The sequence below is a fragment of the Pteropus medius genome, unplaced genomic scaffold, assembly GCF_902729225.1.
Source record: "Pteropus medius unplaced genomic scaffold, Ma_sr-lr_union100, whole genome shotgun sequence".
Classification (NCBI taxonomy): domain Eukaryota; kingdom Metazoa; phylum Chordata; class Mammalia; order Chiroptera; family Pteropodidae; genus Pteropus; species Pteropus medius.
This window is the reverse complement of record NW_024342473.1, coordinates 12,659,213-12,683,484: the sequence shown is the minus strand read 5'-3', so window position 1 is coordinate 12,683,484 and position 24,272 is coordinate 12,659,213. Positions and strand designations below refer to the sequence as shown.

At 32.8% G+C, this 24,272-nt stretch overlaps 1 protein-coding gene and 2 pseudogenes across 8 annotated transcripts in view; 1 reads left to right on the top strand and 2 right to left on the bottom strand.

Moving 5' to 3' along the window:
* DENND4A (DENN domain containing 4A) overlaps positions 1-24,272 on the bottom strand; it is a 107,373-nt gene that overhangs the window by 40,603 nt on the left and 42,498 nt on the right. For all 8 annotated transcript variants that reach the window (XM_039865259.1, XM_039865260.1, XM_039865263.1 and 5 more), the window contains 9 exons: positions 23,466-23,635; positions 22,391-22,632; positions 18,931-18,997; positions 15,652-15,710; positions 12,484-12,628; positions 12,041-12,216; positions 8,646-8,746; positions 2,261-2,479; positions 760-905 (listed from right to left, as the gene is read on the bottom strand). In XM_039865259.1, coding sequence (XP_039721193.1) covers positions 760-905; positions 2,261-2,479; positions 8,646-8,746; positions 12,041-12,216; positions 12,484-12,628; positions 15,652-15,710; positions 18,931-18,997; positions 22,391-22,632; positions 23,466-23,635 — 1,325 coding nt within the window. The remainder of the gene's footprint in view (positions 1-759; positions 906-2,260; positions 2,480-8,645; positions 8,747-12,040; positions 12,217-12,483; positions 12,629-15,651; positions 15,711-18,930; positions 18,998-22,390; positions 22,633-23,465; positions 23,636-24,272) is intronic.
* Positions 12,909-13,681, top strand: LOC120604620 (40S ribosomal protein S3a-like; annotated as a pseudogene).
* Positions 14,231-14,349, bottom strand: LOC120604723 (uncharacterized; annotated as a pseudogene).

The window sequence follows — 24,272 nt, the reverse complement described above, 5'->3', positions numbered from 1 at the left end:
GTTTAGGTTCTGACTCCCTGCAATAGTCTACGCCCACAGCATGGACACTCTCTTTATCCTGCTTGTCCTCTGGTTCTCCATGTTAGGCTACTGCTTGCATGGATGCTCTCCTCACCTGGCTTGAGCTCCGACACCCCATGCTAGGCTGTTTCTCCTTCTTCATTCTATTTACGTTTTGATACCTCTCTCTGAGCCATTATTCCCCAACCTCCTCTCTTCAGCATGGATACCCACCTTGCTCTATCCCACCTAATGATATTAGGACTGAAGGAAAAGGGAAGGTTTCACACATGAATTTAAAATAGAATTAATTCACTTAATTTATGCTGCAAACTCACTTACAAATTATAGAAATATTCATGTGAAATATTCATTATGCTCTATGCCTATATGTCTCAGCATGTGACAAAGCACCTTAGACAAAAAGGAGAAATGAAAATTAAGAATGCTCAAGTTAGAGGACCACAGGCTTGAATGAAACTCCCATAGTCTATAAGTGGGCAGGCCGGGTTATAGACCTGACTGCTAAAATAAAACTCACGGTTTAGTAAGATCCTGCAAGGTATTCCTGAGGGGTTTTTATGTTCTATAATATCTAGTAGGCCACCAAAACGTTCATAATAAAGAGTCAATGATGGAATGAAATTAATTTAGATTTCGTTAAACGCTAATAAAAGTTATAAATAGAAACTATAATTTCTAACATTTATAACACTCACACAAAATAAGTTAGGACACTGTAGACATACTATTACTTACTTTATCTACACAATCATCAAAAAACGCCAGGCTTGCATCTTTATCACTGACAAAAGAGCATTCTTCAATGAAGCGAATAAACATTTGTGTTTTGGTCATCATGTTATAGAATTTCTGATGTGATCGGTCCCGACTTCTTAAGAAAGCTGTTCGACATAAATTTATAATGTCAGAATATATAACATTATTAAAGATTCATAAGATTTTTGATCCAGAAGGAACCTGATCAACCATGTCATCTATATCCCCTGACACCCCATCATTTTTCAGAAAAAAACACTAAGACTTCTGAGAGGGAACGTGACCTGACAAAGATAGCAACAGGAAAGAAATTTTAATCCAATCCTCATCCAGAATCGTCTCTGTCATCCCTTCATTACTTTGAAGACTACACATAAACTAATAAATGTGAAAGCATTTTAAAAATTGCTATTTTTTTTTCTTACGTGTTGCATGCTATGTGCATGTGGTGGTGTATGCTCTCTTTCCGTATCTATGTAGCTTTTTCAAAGCAGAAGTTATATCCCCTTTAGTATTTATTTATGTTTGTATTTTACTTACTGAAAAAGATTAAAAAGTTTATTTCCTGATTTCACACTCTACCTTGCTCGCTATGCTCAGTTACATAACAGTTGGGTCTTCTTTTGGGACCATGAACTCAAACTCTTTCCAGCCTCATGGACTTTGCATAAACTGTTCTCTCTGCCTAAAACACTCCTCTACTTTCCCTTTGTCTGGCTAATTTCTACTCCTCCTTCCAATCAAGGCTCAGAGGTGAATTCCTCAGAGGGCTTCTGTGATGTAAAGTTGTGAACTGAAGTATTCATTCATACTATTTTCAAACTGCTTAACTTCTTGACTATAAAGCTCTATGGGAGAAGTGATCATGTCTTCCTTCCCATTTTTTTCTGTGACCATGTATCTTTTGCACACCACTATATATCCAATGCTTTACCATTTGGAGGTACTCAATATATGTTTATTAAATCAATTTCTCTTTTAAATGTTAAACACTACAAAGAAAGTAAATATTGACAGTGAAAGTATTATGACACAAAATGTATTCCAGGGATTCCCAACTTTTTACTTTGTAGCACAGATAGAGAATAATATTTATAACACATACTGAAGTAAAACAAATGCTCAAGCCTGGAGGTGAGCATCCAGCAGATCCTCTGCATACTTAACATTGCCTGGTTGCCCTGAAAGCTAAGAACATCAATATCAACACACCTGTGACACAATAAGTGCCGTAGTAAATGCTTAGGAAGCTCTGCACTTTTAAAAGAGTTTCTTCTGCATATTTTCCCAATGGGATTACATTTATGTGCCTGAGAAAGAACTAGTCCTATGGAAATGGATTACCAACAGAGTTGATAGTCACATACTCTCAAAATTGATATATATTTTGATAAACATGAGCTATTAACCCAAAAACAATTAAATCATCACAAGATTAACCTCAATAATATGACAGCTGTAAAGCTATGCAATCACTCACCTTGTAGGGCAAAAAGAGAGCTTGCATCTGTGGCTGTCTCAGATGGGGCTTGTGTTATTGGTCTTAAGTACGATCTATAACCTTTCAAAATAGAGGCCATGAAATACAAAAATGCCTCTTGGATTTCCAAATCTATCATGTGCAACCTCTTTCCAGAATTAAAATCATAGTCATTCATTGCTAAGTCCATTAGTCCATCATCCCTTGGTCTCTGCTGCACTGTAAAGAAATAAAGTGTTAGTGCTTTCTCCAAACTGTCAAAACTAATATTCATAATGGTATCAATATAAATTTGTTGTATATGTATGTCAAGTCATTATGCTGTACACCTTAAACTTATACAGTCCTGTATGTCAATTATATTTCAATAAAATTGAAAGCTACCTTAACTATTTATTTATATAACTTCATAACAGTAAGTCCTAGCAAAGCTTATCGTATCATTTTTCAGGCTCTGCTGAGTACATTTCATCCAAATCAAACATAAAATTATCCCTGTTTAGCTGACTACCATCAGAAAAAAATGTACATATTTCAAAATAACTGTAAACAGATTAATAAATGAAGATCAGAACAAACATCAACCAGACACAGGGTTAAATACAACGGTCCTTCCTTCCCTTTTTTTTTTTTTTTTAAATATATGGGCGCCTGGGGCTATAGAGGAACACTCAGGGGTTAAAATGTGGGAAAAAAAAAAAAACCTCTTCCTCTTCTTGAATAATTCAGTGCTAAAGCCGTTAGGAAGCAAAAGAGTAACTTTACAGTAGAGAAGAAGGCTGGTAGATACCATCTTAAACAAGTGATCAAAGTGAACATCATCGATAATGGGACAAATTGACATAGTGCTCAATTTCATAAGGATACAATGAAAGGAACTCAGTGTAACTTCTGCAGTGTTCCTGTCAAAGATGCATGATCTTTTTTTATCATGCGGACACTTTTTATCATGAGGACACTCAGACAAACCCACATCATGGACCATTCTACAATGGCAAGTGTCATCTTCAAAAGTGTCAAGAAAATGAAAGAAGAAAAGAGGACCTGTTTAAGAAAAAAGGAGATAAAGAGACTTGAAACTAAACAAAACATCTGATACAGAAATTGATTCTTTTGCTATAAAGAACATTATAACTAGATAGCAGTAATGCTGAATGCTAATTTCCTAATTTTCATGGTTATACTGTAGTGATGTAGCAGAATGTACTTGTTGGTAGGAAATACATTCCATTTGAAGATGATGGGGCATCTATTTTCAAAGGGTCAGGGGAAAAAATTTTGTGATTGTTTCAAAAATTTAAAATTCATTTAAAATACGAGGAACAATAAATCATTTAAGATAGGTTTTTTTTTTTTTTTTTTTTTGGAGTTCTATTGTCTAAAAAAGTAGATTAGAAGAGATTGGATTAAACATGGCAGAATGAGAGACGTACCCAGATCTCTTCCCTTGAAATGACAATAAGCTGAACATCTAAAACTCAACAAAAAACACCCAAACTGGACACCTGCAGGTCCGAGCGTGGGATATGCTCATAAGAGCTACCACAGGTCAAAACCCCGGGTGTCCGGTGGTGGACTGGGAGAAATAAAGAAGCTGCCTCTCACAGCCACCGGAGCTCCCTATAGGAGGAGGGGGTGGGGGGAAGGAGAGTCGAGTTCCCTGAACAGCCCTGCCTGGGAGTGCTGTGAGTTCCACGTGGCCAGTGGCAGTGCCTAGTCATCAGGGCAGAAGGCAAAAAAGCAAGGACGGCAGAAAAACAACAGTTGATTTTTACCAGCCGTGGTTGCAAAACCGAGGTTGAGCCACAGTCCCCATCCCCGAACCCAGAAGGTCCCTCCTCCCTACCCTGAGACCAATTACTGCGGAGCCCCAGGGGAATCTGAGCAAATGCTACCAAAACCGTTGCTAACACCGACAGGAACTGAGACTGAGGGTAGTGAGTGTGATTAAACATCTATAAGGAAAAAGAAGACATTATTAAGACTTTATATAAAGCAGAGATCCAAGAGGCCACCTACTAGAAAGCAAAAGAAAAGCACATTCTTTGCAACAGGCTAGGGACCATTATATAATAAATCTTTCTGGAAAAAAAAAAATAAAGCAGAACACACTTCCATTAATGACTATCCGGAAAAATAGTTCATTAAACACCATGAACAACCAATGTGACAAGCCATCGCAGAAAGGAGGAGAAAAGCTTCCAGAAAATAAGCTTACAGACATAGAAAAATGCGACTTAAATGACAGAGAATTCAGGATGGTACTTCTGAAAAAACTCAATGAGATCCGAAACAAATCATACCAACAATTTCAGGAATTGAAAAAACTAGATGAGCAGAATGAGTTCTTTAGCAAGGAGATTGAAACCCTCAAAAAGAACCAAACAGACCTTCTGGAGATAAAGAACACACTGCAAGAGTTGAAAATGAAATAACAAGCTTGGGAAATAGAGTCAACCATATGGAGGAAAGGATCAGTGATATCGAAGACAGAAATCTAGAAATAAATCAGAAGGAAGAAGAGAGAAACCGAAGAATGAAAAATAATAAAAGAGAAATTCAAAAACTAGCTGATACCAGCAGGAGAAGAAACATAAGAATAATGGGACTTCTCGAAGGGGAGGAAAAGGAGCAGGGATTATAAAGTATTTTCAGACAAATAATGGACGAGAATTTCCCAAATCAGGAAGCCTCGAAATATACAAAACAATTACTAAGACTAAAACAGTATCATAGTAGGGGACCTAAATACCCCACTGTCAGATATGGATAGATCATCCAAACAGAAAATCAATAAGAAAATAACATCCTTAAATGATACATTAGACCAACTAGACATAATTGACATTTACAGAGCCTTTCATCCCAAAACAGCTGCTTATACATTCTTGTCTAGTGTACATGGAACATTCTCAAGGATTGAGCACATACTGAGATACAGAGATAGCTTCAACAAATATAAGAGGGTTGAAATCATACCAACCATATTCCTGATCATAAGGCTTTGAAACTAGAGATCAACTGTAAAAAGAAAGCTGAAAGACCACAAATACATGGAGATTAAACAACATACTATTAAAGAATAACTGGGTCATAGAAGAAATAAAAAGAGAGATCAAGAAATACATAGATGGGGAGCATGGCACAGGGAATGCAGTTAGCATTAATACACATATACAAAAAGAAATACATAGAAATGAATGATAATGACAGTGCAACATATCAAAACTTTAGGGACATGGCAAAAGTGATAAGAGGAAAGTTCATATCATTACAGGCCTACCTCCAAAAACAAGAATGAGCCCAAATAAACAACCTAATGCTTCATCTTAAAAAACTAGAAAAGGAAGAACAAATGAGGCCTAAAGTCAGCAGAAGGAAAGAAGTAATCAAAATTAGAGCTGAAATAAATGAAATTGAAAACAAACAAAAAAACAATAGAAAAAATAAATGCAACAAAGAGCAGGTTCTTTGAAAAGGTTAATAAAATTGACAAACCTCTGGCTAGACTCATTAAAGTAAAAAGAAAAAGGACACAAATAAACAAAATCAGGGATGAAAGAGGAGAAATTAGACACTGCAGAAATACAAAGGACCATATAAGAATACCATGAAAAAGTACATAACACTAAATTTAATAACCTAGAAGAAATGAACTAGCACTTAGAAAAATACAACCTTCCTAGGCTGAATCAAGATGAACAGGAAAATCTAAATAGATCGGTCAGCAGTATGGAAATTGAAACAATCATCAAAAACCTACCAAAAAGTAAAAGTCCAGGACCAGATGGCTTCACCAGTGAATTCTACCAAACATTCAAAGAAGATTTAATACCTATTCTCCTCAAACTCTTCCAAAAAAATTGAAGAGCAGGCAATACTTTCCAATTCATTTTATGAGGCCAATATCACCCTGATACCAAAACTTGGTAAAGGTAACACAAAAAAAGAAAACTACAGACCAATATCTCTCATGAACACAGATGCAAAAGTCCTAAATAAGATACTAGCAAACCGAATACAGCAATATATTAAAAAGATTATAAACCACGATCTAGTGGGCTTCATCCCAGGGGCATAGGGATGGTTCAACATACACAAATCAATTAATATGATACATCATATAAACAAATTAAAAAAATAAGAATCATATTATCATATCGATAGATGCAGAAAAAGCCTTCGACAAGATACAGCATCCATTTATGATCAAAACACTTAACAAAATCGGTATAGAAGGAAAAGACCTTAATATAATAAAGGCCATATATGACAAGCCCTCAGCCAACATTATTCTTAATGGTGAAAAACTAAAAACCTTCCCTCTAAGATCAGGAATGAGGCACTGTTATTACCACTGTTATTTAATATAACATTGGAGGTCTTAGCAAGTGCAATCAGGAAAGAGAAAGATATAAAAGGCATCCAAAGAGGAAACAAAGAAGTCAAACTGTCATTATTTGCGGATGACATGATTCTCTATATAGAAAACCCAAAAGACTCCACAAGAACACTACTAGAAACAATAAGCAAATACAGTAAAGTCTCTGGATACAAAATCAATGTTCAAAAATCCATAGCATTCCTATACTCTAATAAAGAAACATCAGAAAAAGAAGTGGAAAAAATAATTCCTTTCACATTTGCAAGAAAAAGAATAAAATGCCTAATGAAACAAGGAATAAATCTAATGAAACAAGTGAAAAACCTATATAATGAAAACTAGAAGACCCTATTAAAAGAAATCAAAGAAGATAGAAAGAAATAGAAAGAATCAACATAGTTAAAATGAACTTATTACCTAAAGCATTATACAGATTTAATGCAATCCCCGTCAAAATCCCATTGGTAGTTTTTAAAGAAATAGAACAAAAAAATCATCAGATTTGTACGGAAGCACAAAGGACCCTGAATTGCCAAAGCCATCCTTAGGATGGACCTTGAAATAATCATACTAAGTGAAATAAGCCAGACAGAAAAGGTTGAAAATCACATGATTACCACATATGTGGGATATAAACCTAAAAGCAACAAATGAACAGGAAAAACAAACAGAGACTCATGGACATGGACAATGGACTAGTGGTTACCAGAGGAGAGGGAGGAGGGGAAAGGGGAAAAATAAATAAAATGTTAAATAAATAAATAAATAAATAAATAAATAAATATATATATATATATATATATATATAAATACATAAATACATAAAATGTTTAAAAAAGGATATTAGAAAGAACGTGAACGTTGGAACAGAAGGTATAGGTTTTAATTATTAGCTTCATCCTTGTTAACTGCATGATCTCTTAGAAGGTACTTCTTTCGACCTTATTATCCTCATAGTTGCAAAGACAATATTGCTACAAAAGCTGCTGGACTTTTCAGCTATTCAAAAGAACTGCATGCACTTTTAGAAAGTTAATTAACATGGTAGATAAAATAAAATTCCATCAAATTTGTTCCATGAGATAAAATTTTATTCTATGTAATGTCATTTTTCTCATACCCCAATATTTATGAGCTACTTCTGAATTATCTACTTGTGAGGTTTACTTTGTAAACAGTCTTCCATGTCTGTTTCCAAATATACTATAGGCACCTTCCAAATATACTATAGGCAACCCTGAAGCATGTAGACCGCCTCTTATGTTGATATTTCATCACCAAATATATAAATGAGAACCTCAAATACTGCAACACCATTACTGACCATTTTTCATACAATAAGTATTAAATTTGAAATCTGAATGAATTGTTGTTATAAAATACCAAGAGGATTATATAAACAAAGATTTAATTCTTCTTATTAGTAATTCTGGATCACAGTCAAGATATTCTTATATAAGCTTTTTACTGAAATATTCCATATCCTAATCAATTTTCATTTTGATTAATTTCCTAATGCTTTCAGAAAGCTTCTATTTTCAAATATTTGAGGTAGGCACAGCATTAAGATTCACTGAGGATGGAAAGCATATGACCTAGCTCTCACCCCAATGAAAATCGGCACTTTCTAACATAATTGAAACCATCTGTATTATGTTTTCAAAATAACGTTTTCTATTCTATGTATGAAGAAAATATACAAGTGAAAATGCTTATTTTTTTCCATGGTATTTCAGCAGTGGTAAAATTAAAGAAAACAACCACTTTAACTCTTCTTTAATTTTATTATTCTAAAATGGTTCCATGAAAATGTGATAGATATCAAAAATAAATTTTATAAATCTCCCATTCAGCTTTCAACAAATTTTGCAATAATGCTCATTCACCTTTCAGATTATAACAACACATTCCTTGATATAAACACTATCCTTTCATAAATAAAGCAAATTGAAGTCCTTTTCTCAGATTAAATTACTTCCTTTAATTAAGTTAGACACTTACATTTTGCCAATTGCTGGTGCAAATTATTCAGTGTGTTCATCAGATTTTTACATGGTTTCTTTGGGAGTATCTTCCAGGCTACATTTTTCTTGTCACCAGTTCTGAGATTAAATAACAAAAAGAATATATTTGTTAGATGAATTCTGGGAGTCAGGGCGGGTGGAGTATATACTTGTTATATATAAAAAGGGAAGAGAAAAAGCACATTGAACAAAAACGAAACAAAATATTCTAGTTAAAAGTAGAAAAATACTACTTGGATAAATTAAAATGTTGACTATTTTAAAATTAATTTATATGAGGGTGGAACCTTACATGAAATAAAGCTCAAAAATTTGTAGTTATGTTGGTATTGATTCATTGCATTGTAACCACACTAATCATTTCAAAACTTAATGTGGTGGTCATTACTCAAACCCCATTTAAGAGTCTTTAGATACCGAAATATTGAAAAAATCCTTCTCTGTGATTTTTTTCTTATAGACTCCATGATAAAGCACTGTAGAAAACTTTCAATGAACTTATGATCGCCAAAGCTTATCAAAATGCTCTGGTATATTTAAATATTTAGTTTTTGAGTTTCCTAAAAGTATAAGTAAAATTTATTTTTGTTTCTTTCAGAAAAGAAATAATCTATAATATTAAACTAGTTGAATAAAGTATGACATTCCAAAAATACTTTTATTACTAATAAAAGAGGAATGGTATCTTTGTCTCTATGACAAACTCCTATAATCTCTTTTATTATAACTATTATGGCACAGTTGCTCTTTAAACTATACATGGGGTAGGAGAAAAAAAGCATGGTGATACGACAACAAGACTCAACTATAGCTTTTTTTGATTCCATTTTTTATTAAATCTTTTATTCTATTTCAAAAGCAATGAATACTCATTTTAGAAAACTTGGAAAATGTAGAGAAAAAGAAAAAGTAAATCACTCATGTTCTAACCACCAAAGACAACATAGCACAGGTGTGCAGTGGAACTTGTGAACTATTTTTTTAATGTTCCCTGAACTTCCCACAGAACAAAAAGGGCAAATACCACTCTAAAAAGTAAACAAAGAGAAAAAGAGTGGATGGGAAAGCTTAAGCTGACAAAGAATAACTGTCTTGGATTCTCTCCTATCTTTCCACAAATGAGAATAAAAATACAGACAGGGCAGGGTCAAACTGCAGATGTCCTGCTGCAAAGGTTTTATTTCATTTATAATGTGACCAGAAGCATGGAATCCTGAATTACAGTGAGAACACAACATAGAAATGCTATTTACAATATTTTCTTGAAAAAACTTTGCAACACAGCACTCCCAACTGCGTCTTATCACTCATTGTGTGAATGCGTACCTTACCAGACTAGATTACTAGATTATGAGCAATTTAAAAGGAGTATACTTGGTTTGCCTTTTTATTCCCAGTGCCTAGCAAAAAAAAAAAGGGCACTCAAGATACGTCTGTAGCATAAATGAATGAAAAATATCTTGGTATTATTTCACTACATCTAATTATTGTTATTTATTCAAGTAATTTTCTTCTCTTGTCCTTGATAACTTCACTCTAAAACTTGGCTGAGTAGGACAGTTTTATTTAGTACCTCAGTTTGGATCTATGATAGCCTTCTGCATTTTCATTCATGGTAACTTTATTTACAAGATTACTATTACATAAATAGCTAATAATGAGTGGCAGATGTATTCATTTTAGAGTCAGTCGGTGATGATTTCAAAATCCAGTTCTGGCAGTATAAGATATGTGCCTTTTGATAAATTACTTAAAAATCTAAGTTTTGGTTTCCTTATGTCAGAAGGGTCAGTAAAACTACCTCACAAAATACAGAGAATAATATGCAATAACTTAAGCTATGCATACAGCTCTATGCCTAACACACACTAGATATTAATATCCCTTCGGAAATTTCTTGATATTCATTATATACTCTGTATTACATGTATCTACGAGTCAGAGAGGGAAAATGAACCCCAAAATTCCATACTCATGATTCATTTTTCTTTCAAATTTCAGGTTGAGGCTCCAGAAATTCTGGATGAAGGAAAGTAGAAGGATTTTAGTTTACCAGTTTATTCTTCCCATAGGTTTGTAAGGACGATACCAAGAAGGAAGACTACTACTGATGAATGTAAACCATTCATGTTTCTTTGATGCTTACCTCATTAGTGATCAAAACAGAAAGATAAAATAAGAAAAAATTCTTCTAACAAATTAAAAAACATATAAAAAGAAGAGAAAAAGTAATTTATTATCATAATAAACACAGTTTATACTCATTAACCACCCTTAATTTCAGTTTTTAAAAACAGTATGTCATGTAACATTAACGACTGGCAAAGAAAAGAGATTTTACTTTAATATTAAAGAATTAAATGTTCCTAGTAAAGAATCTTTGATTCTATCGATCTCATATATAAAATGGCTTTTATGCACAAAGTACATCCCATATATCTTTGGTTAGGCTTTCTCTGCAAACTTTTGACAGCATACATACTTTATAACAAAAGTTTTTTTTTTTTTTACTAAACTTTTCTGATGATTTAGGTACTTGAGGTTTTGACATATGACAAGACTAGGATTAATATAAGATTTCAGAATTAAATCTAAAGGCTTTAATATGACACATGCTTTTAAAAATTAAGAAAAACCTATTTCGCATATACACATTTAAGTTGTAAAAGGCATACTAGCTTTTGAGCTTTACTGATAGACTAACTTGTCATTATTTTAAGTATGTCCTATGGATTCTAATGTGGTCATTGCATCAACTTCCTCTTCCCTGAATAGCATAACTATGATTAAAATGAAAATAAGGGATACAAGAGAAACACTGAATTATGAAAAATCTATAAAAGGTATAGCTCCAGTAGCTACAACTGAAATATTATTCCAATAAAAAGAGGGAAATTTATAAAATCCTTAAACTCCTAAAGTATAACATTGATAAAATTATTTATAATTTAAAAGTTATTTAAAAATTTAAAAACATTAATTTTGCTATGAAGTATTAGCATTCTAATAGTATACAAGATTAGAAATAGGATTGAAATGTTAATCAAGGAACAGTATTTTAATTCAATTTGTGATTCCACCCATGCTCATTTCATTAAAGAGAAATAAACTTTTCTATTTCTAACCTCAATTTTTCTTCTGCTAAATTTCTAAGTAAGCATAAGATTATAATGCTTCTTAAATATTTAAAGATCTTTCCAATAAAACCTCCTCTAAAACTCTAAGAGCTGATTCAAAGATGGTCGTAATCCCAAATTCAAAAACAATATAGTTCAAAAGAAATTCTAATGAGTATTCAAAAAATACACAATTACACACATACATTATGAAGTTGTAAACTATTGGGTTTAGAATCACTAAAATGTTACTTACTGAGAAATGGTGTTGGTATCTAGGTCAACACAACTAACATCTGGTGGAGGATCATAGAGATCAAAGTATCTTGAATCAATTCCTACTATGAATGGACATGGTGCACTCAAGACATCTGCTAAAGCCAATGGGCAGAGAGGAACATATGGGCATGGCCAGTGGAAAGGGAAAATCATCTTGGATAAACAAAAAATAGAATATTTAGCTGTTTGATAGTGAAGCATAATTTATCAGCACACAAAAAATTGTCTTTTAAATATTCATACTAAAAGTCTAATGCTTGATAAAAAATTAAATAATTATAACTAGTGTTAACGGTCAGAAAAATAAAATTGTTTTTGCAACATATAAATTCATTACTCTATGAATTTTAGTTATACATTAAAATAGTCGTAAATTAGGTTTAAAACAATTGATTGCCAATAAGAAACTGTGATACTCACAGACACTAATGCTTCTGTCACACTAGTAAGCACAGAAGGCCGTAAGGAATGGATGAGAATCTTATGTTCTGTTACTGCAAACACCAGTAGTGTCACAGCATTTTCGGGACCTAAATTCTGAAGTAGTGTTGAAAACTTGCCACCACTGTCAATCCAAACAAAAACACATAATTAAAAAAAAAGAAACATCTAAACACCTCATTATTCAAAATAATGGAAAAAAAGTTCATTAGGGTAGGATTTGTATTACGTATTCAACTTTAAACATGATTACTACCCTTATAGGGAAAACACTATATCAGAAACATACTATGAAATCAATGAAGTTTTATAAGGTTTCAAAATCATTCAATTCTTCTGCATGGGATTCAATAAGGAAAATAAAAAGTCATCTGCTTCCCCTTTTGGTTCTCTGAGTAAGCACCATGGTGGCTGGCAAGAACAAGTGCCTTGTGAAAGGTTTGGGCTTGGGCAAAAGGGAGCCAAGAAGAGAGCGGTTGACTCATTTTCTAAGAAAGACTGGTATGATGTGAAAGCAACAACCATATTCAATATAAGAAATATTGGGAAAATACTAGTCAGGAGAACTCAAGGAACCAAAATCCCATCTGGTGGTCTCAAGGGTCATGTTTTTGAAGTGAACCTAGATGATCTGCAAAATGATGAAGCTGCATTTAGAAAATTCAAGTTAATTTGTTCAGGAAAAAACTGTCTGACTGATTTCCATAGCATGGATCTTACCCATGACAAAAGGTGCTCCACAGTCAAAAAATGGCAGACCATGACTGAAGCTTATGTCATGTCAATACTGCTGATGGTTATTTTCTTCATTTATTCTGTACTGGTTTTAGTAAAAATCACAACAATTAGATTAGAGGACCTCTTATGCTCATCGTCAACAGGTCTGCCAAATCTGAAGATGATGGAAATTATGAGCTGAGAAGTGCAGACAAATAGTTTGAAAGAAGTGGTCAATAAACTAACTCCAGACAGCACTGGAAAAGACCTAGAAAAGGCTTGCCAATCTATTTATCCACTCCTTGATGTCTGTTAGAAAATTCAAAATGGTGAAGAAGCCCAAGTTTGAATTGGGAAAACTCACAAAGCTTCATGGTGAAAGTAGCAGCTTGATAATGAGACAACTTCTAAAGTTGAATAAGCTGGTGGATATGAACCTCCAGTCCAAGAATCTGCTTAATTCAGACTTTTCATGGTGACAAATAAAACTTATTTGTGATATTAAAAAAAGTCACCTGCTTTGTTTTATATAAAAAGACTCATGATACATAATGTCCAAGTAAAGAAAACAAATCTTTTAGTAGAAGCTTTTTTAACATGGCTCATCTTCCACTGTAATTATCTGAAAAACTATGTAACTTATAGGCTCACCTTAAGGTAAATACACATATCTAAATTTAGATTTACAAATAGATTGTTTTTATTACTGTAGTAATAATAGTAATATGAAATCAAGAGCTCCCAAGTGATGACATATACATACAAGGTAAATTAATAAACAAAACTTAGACTGTCTGTATAGTAACAAAATACTAAACTGTAAATAGTTCAGGAAAGCAACCAGTATTTTCTCTATATAATGCTAAATAACTGGCTTCACTGAATTAATTTTTAATTTTTAATTTATTTTTATTTTTTATTTTTTAGGTGAGGCAACCCTTGGTTGACCTCACAGATTGCAAGGACCAAGGATTGTCATCTTACGATCCCTTATTTTTTTTATTTTTTACACCTTGAGCACCTGGTCTTCCTAGGTAGTCTCCCATCCAAGTACTAACCAGGCCCGACCCTGCTTAGCTTCCGAGATCAGACGGGATTGGACTTGTTCAAGGGAGCATGGCCGTAGACTTAACTTTTATAAAAATAAAGCAAAACTAGTAACAAAAGTCACTTGAAGAAATGAAAACATGTCCACAAAAAACTTGTGTATATTCATAGCAGCATTTGTCATGGTAGTCAAAAAGGGGAAACAACCCAAATATCCAACAACTAATGAATAAATAAAATGTGGTTTTGCATACACTGAAATATTTATTGTAAATAAAAAGAAAAGAAGTACTAATACATGCTACAACATGGATAAACCTTGGAAGCATTATGCTAAGTGACAGAAGTTAAACACAAAAGGCCACATACAATATGATTCCATTTATATGAAATGTTCAGAATAGGAAAATCTGTAGACAGAAGCAGATTTAGTTATTGCCTAGTGTTGGGGAGGGTAGGGAAGGTGTGTGTGTGTGTGTGTGTGTGTGTGTGTGTGTGCGTGCAGCAGAAATGGAAGGAATGAGGGAGGGTAAACTTCTAACGGGTACAAGGTTTCTTTCTGGAGTGATGAAAATGTTCTAAAATTGATTATAGTGATAGTTGCAGAACTATGACTATAACCAGTGAATTGTACAATTTAACTGGATGAACTGTATGGTATATGAATTATATATTAATAAAGCTGTTACTAAAAAAAGGACCTAGGGTAATTTAGAATTGTTTTTACATAGTCTCAGTCAGTATTTCTAGTTTATCTTTGGCTCAAACAAAGGTAAAGAAAACTCTGGTCACTGTGGGGTGAGAGTGATGAAATAACCTGTAATTCTTACAAAATTAATGTCAAAGATGGCAGCTGGTCTCCCTTAGGTATGTGCTACAAAATAACTTGGTTATATTTTAATTGTGTCTCTGCTAGGAAAATTACACAGTTAATTAAATTTCAAGAAATAATACTTTAGAAAAAACAAACTTCATAATTTCTCTGATCTTTTAAGGTGATGAAATATATTGTTCTATCCTATGGTATAATATTTATAAAGTTTGAAGTTAAATTTAAAATTAATTGCATTTGAGTGTTCTTCAGAGGATATTTAAAACTAAAAATAATTGCTTTCATAATCTACATGTATACATTTATGTAATGATAAGTACTTGATAATAACAAATGGATGTACAAAATACCAAACACAACTGTAAAAGTTTTTCTTACTTTGGAACTTTAACCTAAATACTAAGAAAAAAGAATTTAGATAAGAAACAGTTAAATAAATAAGTATTTCCATAAAAATTTGAAATTTTACTTAGGAAAGAGAGAAAATATTTGAATGTTACTTTAGCTCACACTAGATTTAGAGAAACTAACAAAAATGAATTTTTACTTGCCTTAACGGAAGAGGTGAAGAAACAGGCTGACTGAGAATCAGATTATCATGCGGTGATAACTGGAAGAAGATTTAATATAAAGTATTTGAAATACAAAGATGAACTTTAAAACATCACTTTCTGATGAAAACATATAGACTAATAATGATGTCCATGAAGTTTCAATATATCTATTTATCGGTATAGGAACTGTTACATCACTTAAGATCCTAAAAATATGTCTTGACCACTGACCTAGTCTGACTACTAACTCTTCTTATTCTGAATCCTGGATCTTTTCTTCTGCTCAATGTTTCCCTGATGCCATTTTAACAAATCTGTATTGAAAGACTAAATTATTCATCTAATATCATAAACCCAGAGTTAACAAACCAATGGCCTCCACGACAAATCCACAGGCCACCATTTTTATAAATAAAGTTTTATTGGAATACAGCCATGCACATTCTTTTACATATTATCTATAGCTGCTTTTGTGCAATAACAGAAGGGCTGAGTAGTTTCAAAAGAGATAGGTTAGCCTGTAAAGATTAAAATATTTAGTTTGGTCCTCAACAGAAAAAATTTGCCAACTTCTGCTATAAAACAAATCTTTAACTTAGTGTGTTATATATATTCTGGCATTAAATACCAAGAAGTAAGACAGAGATGATAAGCAATATGCAAACTGATTATAAAGCTTATTAAAATAATATTTTTCTAGATATTTATATGTATCAATATAATAATGCAATTATTTTTATCTATATTTTTGAATTTATGCAGGGTTCCACACATTTGTGAATATCTGCCAAATGATCTCTAATTCTGAATGATAACCCATTAAGAGCTGTGATAAATACAGTAAGGCACATATAGTGATGATACATGAAAATACTGTCTATATAAATCACGTCCTAAATGATTACATAAGCAGAAACTTACACATCAAGAGTACAAATAAAAATATAAATGTAAGCAAAAGAGGAAAGAGGAAAGATACAGTCAATTGGGAAAAGAGATGAGGAAAATAATTTATATTCATTTTAAACTTCCCCTGTCACAAAGTTATGAGCATTCCTTCCTGTGATATATGAAAACACACAATTCTTCCTTCTATCTATTCTAATCATTTAATTTAGGGAATAAATGCCAAAGGTACAAACTTTCAAATATTTAGAACAAATTTAAGAAAAGAAGTTCCTTTTTGTGTGTTCAAAATGCCTACTGCTATCCACTTCCATAACTCTGCAACTCTTTATTTAAGGGTTGTCTGTCTGAAAGGCAGTTAAAACAATAAGGGTCCACGTGTGCTCCTTGCTGAGCAGCTCCAGGTCCCACACTGGTGGCAGCCTTTTCTGGCATGGACTCTTGAGGCAACTTTAAGCACTGCATGGGTGGCAGCCATCTGTGGATTGCTTGCTGACTCTTACCAGGTAGCCCCCAGAGGGGCACCAGCTGGGGCTAAACTTGGCCTGCAGCTGTACTCCTTTCAGGACTGTGCCACTGAGCCCTACAAAGCCATGCTACTAAAAACGAGAGACTTAGGAGCTTTACTTAGTATACAGAAACAGATACAAAAAGGCAGCCAAAATGGGGAGACATGAAATAACAGAACAGAGCTTCAGAAAAATATCTAAACAAAGTGGAGTCAAGCAATCTAATACTCGCAGAGTTCAAAACACTGGTTATAAGGATGCTCAATGAACTTAGGGGAAGAGTAGATGAACTCAGTGAGAACTTTAACAGATAAAAAACATAAAAGTGGAAATGTAAATTATAATAGAGAACCAGTCAGAAATGAAGAATATCTGAGATGACGAGCACATGAGAAGGAATCAACAGAGTGGATGAAGAGGATGATCGAATCACTGATATAGAGGGTGGGGTAGCACAGAACACCCAATCAGAACAGTAACAAGAAAAAGAATCCAAAAAATGAAGATAATTTAAGGAGACTATGGGAACAACATTAAGTGTAACAACATTCACATAATAGGAGTACTAGACAGAGAAGAGAGAGCAAGAAGTTGAAAATCTATTTGAAGAAATGATGGAAAACTTCCCTAACCTGGTGAAGGAAATAGACATACAACCCCAGGAAGCTCAGAGAGTCCCCAAAAAATGAACCCAAAGAGGCCCACACCAAGACATGTCATAATAAAAATGCCAAAGGTTAGATACAAAGAGAGAATCTTAAAAAGCAGCAAGAGAAAAGCAGTTAGTTACCCATAAGGGAGCTCCCATAAGAGTGGCAGCTGATTTCTCAAAAGAAATTTTGCAGGAAAGAAAGGCTTGGCACAAAATATTCAAAGTAATGAAGACCCAGGATCTACAACCAAGAATTACTTTATCCAGAAAAGCTATCATTTAGAGTTGAAGGACAGATAAAGAGCGTCCTAGACAAGAAAAAAACTAAAGGAGTTCATCACCACCAAGCCAGTATTACAGGAAATGTTGGAGAGACTTCTTTAAGAAGAAATAATATGTATCAACAATATGAATAAAGAATGGCTATAACTACATATCTATCAACAAGTTCTTCAAATGAAAAATAATTAAGTGCTCCAATCAAAAGATAGGGTGGCTGAATGGATAAGAAAACAAGACCCTTTCATATGCTGCCTACAGAGACTCACTTCAGATTAATAGACACACAGAGACTAAAAGTAAAGGGATGGAAAAACATACTGTTATGATGGACCTAGAGGGTATTGTGCTGAATGGAGTAAGTCAGAGAATGATAAACGCCATATGATTTTACATACATGTGGAATCTAAAGAACAAAAATAAACAACAACAACAACAAACAGAAACAAGTTCATAGATACAGAGAATATTTTGAGGGTCACCAGATAGGAGGGAGGTTGTGGGGCAATCACTGAATAAAGGGGAAAGGGATTAAGAAGTACAAATAAGCAGTTACAAAACAGTCATGGAGATACAAAGCATAGCGTAAGAACTATAGTTAATAATACTGTCATAAATATGTATGGGGGCAAAAGGGTACTAGATTTATTGAGGTGATTACTTTGTGAGTTATGTAGATCTCTAATCACTATGCTCTACACCTGAAACTAATATAATATTGCATCCCAACTATAATTGAAAAATTAAAAAAATTAAGAAAAAGGTAAAAAGAAAAAACGAAAAATAAGGGCCCAAATTCCAAAATGAAATAGCATCTGGTTCTCTTTTGATCTAATTTGATTTCCCCTCCATTTAAAATTATTCTTATGTTATATTTTGACAGAGCCAATACTCATTCAACAGGGCACTTATAACAAGAAAAATCTTACCTGAACTAAAATCCGTGGTCTCTGAGGAGATGGAAAAGGAACTTTATGCATAAAATGAGAAATATGCCTTAAAAACAAACAAACAAAAAGCCAATTGATTCCAAAGTGAGTACCATATGCTACAAAGGTTAACATGTCACAAGTCTAAGTCAAAAGCTCTCTGTGTTCCTATAAAATCAAAATCCCTGATACTATGAAAACAAGTGAACCACCAACCAAAAATCATGTCTCATTAAAGTTGCTTCTACTAAAATCCAATAACTTTTCATATTAATAGTTGTCCACATGCACCAGCATTTATGTTATCAATGTCTCAGAAGCCATTTTAACTTTTACCTCTCCCTAAGTAGATAATATAAAACATATCAGAGATGTGGACATTACCAAAGCAGCTAATTCTTGCATTTGTAATATACTTTTTAGTCAACTGCTCATATTTTAAAAGTGAAACACTAGAGTGCTCCAGAAAAATGAGAGTTTAATTGTTTCTAAAAGATGACTATACAGACACACCTCCTTTTACTGTGTTTTGCTTTATTGCACTTTTTTTACAAGCAGAAGGCAAGACTCTCCACCAGCAAAAGATTATGACTTGCTTTATTGGAATACTTGCTTATTACAGTGATCTAGAATGGAACCTGCAGTATCTCTGAGGTATGTCTATTAACATTTTGAGGTTAACAATTGGATTACTGATTTTATGGGGTTTTTTCCCCAGAAGAAAATGGATAAAAAGTTAGATTGATGGGTTTTATTTTGAACACTGTAGAAAAGAAAAAAAGGCAACCGTAGTGAAAAATCCCCCACCTTTTTAGGAATAAGTTATTTTGTTTCTGCATTATTTTTCTTTTAAACAATATTTCAAAATCATTTTGGTTTCAGAACTGAGATATATTCAACTAGATAGAGAACATTAAATTTATAAAATTTACAAACATGTTTTGACTGCTTGCTATGTATAAATTAACTGAATTATAAAAAGGCAGATACTACCAGTTTCTACCATGAAGGTACTCATAAGCTAAGGAAAAAAGATAAGGGGAATGAGTTCCAAAGGACACACATTTGCTGGAATTATCTGAAGTAGAACAGCAGAAAATTACTTTTATAATAATACTAGGACATCTTTTGCCTTTTTCACTGTGTTGATATCTGCACTGATGTTGTAAAAGCATTGTAGATAAAACTTCTGGCATCTTATTATGAATCAAGGTAGTGGCACAAAACTGTATTAGTAGTTGCATTGTTTCACTTAAGAATGTCTTTGATGAAACAGTAAATATTATTAATTTTATTAAATTTTGACCTTGCAGTGTACATTTAAAAAAATAATCTGTGTAATGAAAGGGGAAGTATGTATAAAGCACTTCTGCTGTACATAGAAGTATGATGGTTGTCTTGAGAAAAAGCACTTGTGCAACTGAGTTATAAATTAGCCGTTGCATTTTTCCCCACAGAATGCTATTTTTCCTTGAAACAACTGACAAATTAAGGTTATCCAATGTTGGGTATTCAGCAGATATTTTGTATATAAAATAAATGAAGTGAGCCTACTGTTTCAAGAAAAATAACTCATAGTACTTGTTGCCAATAATTAAATACAAGCTTTCAAGTGAAAATTATAATTTTTGCCACCATAAACTTTACAACTCCTCAATACTCAAAAAATTTTCTGATGAGACTGGTGGTGATATTAACCAATGGGATTTTTTAAATGTTGATAATGAAATTTACTATATTAACTCAGAAAACAAGTATTTTCCAAATAACCAATGTACAATGCTACAAATCATGCATGTGTAAAAGTTGCACTCAAAGAAAGAGATAGACCAAAAGATTTTAACGTAACAGAGAAAGGAAATTAATCACTAAAGTTTTAGATTCCATATTGCAAATAACCTATTATCTTTGCAGGGCACTTGGTCCAGTCCAAAATGGCTCTGGAGACACTTGGTCCATGCTAAAAGGTCCTTGATATTTGTCTTATGAAAAACATCCATGAGCATATTTGGTCCAACCAAATTGTCTATGATGTCTGGTTCTCTCAAAAATGTCTAAGCTTAGAATATATCCCTAGGTTCAGATGGCCTGTAACATTTATTTATGCTTTTTGTTTACAGGATTAATACATAAAAAATACTATGTGTTATTGGTCCAATAATTGTGTTGTGGCTATATTGACAATAATAACCCTTCTTGCCTCAGTAGCCTAGCTGGTAATGGCACATGGGGTTAGGTAGATGGTCAGGGGGATCAAGTATTTCCATGGATGTTTTGGATAGGCCAAATATCAAGGACCCTTTGGCATGCACCAAATGTCTCCGTGAATGTTTTGGACAGGACAAAATATCTGCTAATTCCTATACTAAACTCCATTTGTCAAGGTTGGGTGCAGCGTCCAAAAAAAAATCCACAATATTCTGAAAAGGTCTATTCAAATATCATCCCTTTTCCACCTACATATTCACGTGAGGCCTAGTATTTTTCATAAAACTCAACCAAACATCATATGGCAACAGATTAAATAAAGAAGCATCTATGAGAACCTACCTGTTTTCAATTAAGCTAAACATTAGAGATTTGCAAAAATGTAAAACAATGTAACCCTTCTCATTAATTTATTTTGTTTTGGAAAACAATTATTTTTCAAAAAAGATATTATATTAACATGTAATGGGCTTGTTATTTTTAAAAATTAATAAATAATTCACAAGTTCCAATTTTAATTTCTATTATAGTAAATGCTGACAGATACAACACATAAAAAAAGCTCTTTGCAGTCCTTGTTTTTCAAAAGAATAAAGGGGTCCTGAGACCACAAAATTTGAGAACTGCTGTGTTAGAATACTGAGATGTGAGTAGAAAAGCACAAGGAAAAATTAAATTATAATCCTGTACACCAAATGTTCTTATGATAATTCTATCACTTTCTAACTGCCATTAGAGATGGAGAATTCTGCCTAAGAATATGAAAGAGATTAAGTGATAGATGGTATAAAATAAACAATAGTCAGACAATGGAGATATTTAGATCTCATTTCCATCAAATCTTACTGTATGAAACATTCAGTTTTAGTAATCTTAAATCACTAAAATTTTAAAATGAATAAAGAATGAACTTATCTAATTTTTCCTTTAAGTTCATGATATCTAAAAATTGTAAGAAATATTTTTAAAGGTTCATAATGAACCCAAATATATGTAAAATAAGAATTACAAACCAGTAAAAAAATTCCAATTAGGATTTCCAAACTTCGTAAGAGCATCAAAAAATAAAACACTTATTTTCTTAGTGATGAAATTATTTAAAATAACATGACTGTAAAAGTATAACAGAGAAATACTCCTGACTGAAACAATCAAATTTTTTTTCAAATAATTCTTGACAAATTTAGTTTCCATATAAAATTTACTAAATTGCCCATACAAATACACTACACCCAAAAGGCTTCTAACTTACTTCTCAATTGGAAGGACATGAGGTCCAGAGATGGAATAACGATACAGAAAAGTCAGAAACTTCCTGAATGCATCAAAAAAAGGCCAATGAGAAAGAAGACAGATGCATTTATTAGTGTGAATTGTTTTCAGACTATCAAACTTCCCATCTGCCGATGATGCTAAACCCAAAAGAAGTCTCTGTTTGTCTGTGAGATTCTCCTCAGGGTATGGTTCATAAAACTGAATAGCAGCACCATAAACCTGGAAAACAAGTAATATGTTTAATAAATACACCTTATATCATTTATTCAAGTCACATCATTAGTTGAATATTTAATGGATGAGCCATTATGAGCCAGGCCATTATGAGCCATTTTATGCTTATGAGTCAGGCAAGGTGCCAGGTACCAGGAACACAGTAGTAAACAGACATCATTCTTTGCTTTCTTGAAGTACATTAAAAAATAGAATTAAATTTTAAAAACTACACAAGTGCTAGTCTCACATCTTCTTATTGAAAAAAAGTGCTTCAATTAAATTGCATGTTTCATAAAGAGTGAAAGCAATTTTACCAATACTCTCTGTAAGAAAATGATTGAAATTAATTATTTAGTAGACAGTGGGATAAAATTTTAGATAAGGAAATACAAATTCCAATTTTAGGCATTTCATTGAATTTCTCTGGACCTCAGTTTTTCAATCTATAAAATGAGGATGTTAGACAAGATTATTTCCAAGGTCTCTTTCAACTGTAATAGTCTGTGATTCTCAACAGCATTGTTTATTTAATAACATCTTTTATATTACTTCAAAGCTTCTGTATATCACAGAAAACGAAGCAATGAAGGATCATCATTTGATGATAAAAAACATCTTTCACCATATTCACAAAAAAAGCATTTATTTGGGTATATAGAACAGAATAAAAATTCTTTTTCGATGTCCCTGGACATAGTTATTTTAACCAAATGGAAGAGATACGTATAATAGATTCTATTTAATCGGTTATTTTCTATTGTTCCTTGAATTATGTAAAACTTAAGAAATAAAAATATACAAAAAATTTGCAGCTGTTATTTGTTAAAACATAGTACCTTTTCAGCTGATGCTCCAGTTAACACAAATGTAGAAAATACAGGGAGAGGGTATTTGCTATTTGGTGGCCAACATTCAATAGTTGCACCCATTGGTAAACAAAATAGGGGAACAGATTCTGGGAGTGAGAATGACTCATAATCTTCTTGAGGATATCTACAAATTAGACCTATAAAAACAACAATAGATATTAGATCATCATCATCTCTTGAATTTAGGTGGTTGTAATTTGAATGATTCTGAAATGCTTTATTATTTAACACATTTGGAATGCCAAAATATTACATAAATGTTCATCAAATAACTGAATGCTTCAGTAGGATGCATATATATTCTAATGCTCCAAAATTATAACTATTTATATTAACTACTTAATATTTATCAAGCTTCATCCACAAAGGCTAAGTAAGGAAAACAAGAAAAGATTATCCTAAAGAAACATACATATACACATAATCAAAAATTAAGTTTGTGTCACAAAACCTTAAAGCATATGGATATATTTTCTCTGAAATTTTCAATATGGTTACGTGCATATATTCATTTCATCAGCTCTCAAAAACTTTCCCTCAGGGGTTTTTACACATTAAAAAAGATATCCTACAGGAGCATGTATATTATATACATGACTCCTAGCACAAATACAAGAAAAATACTAATAAATATAAGAGTCACATATTAACAATGTCTTCAGAAGTATATCAACTCAAGCCTGGCTTCTAAATAATTTCAAATTATATGAAGACAGTTTCAAGTGGCCTATGATTTCATGTTAAACAGACTAGTCTAGAAAGTGGTCCAGCAAT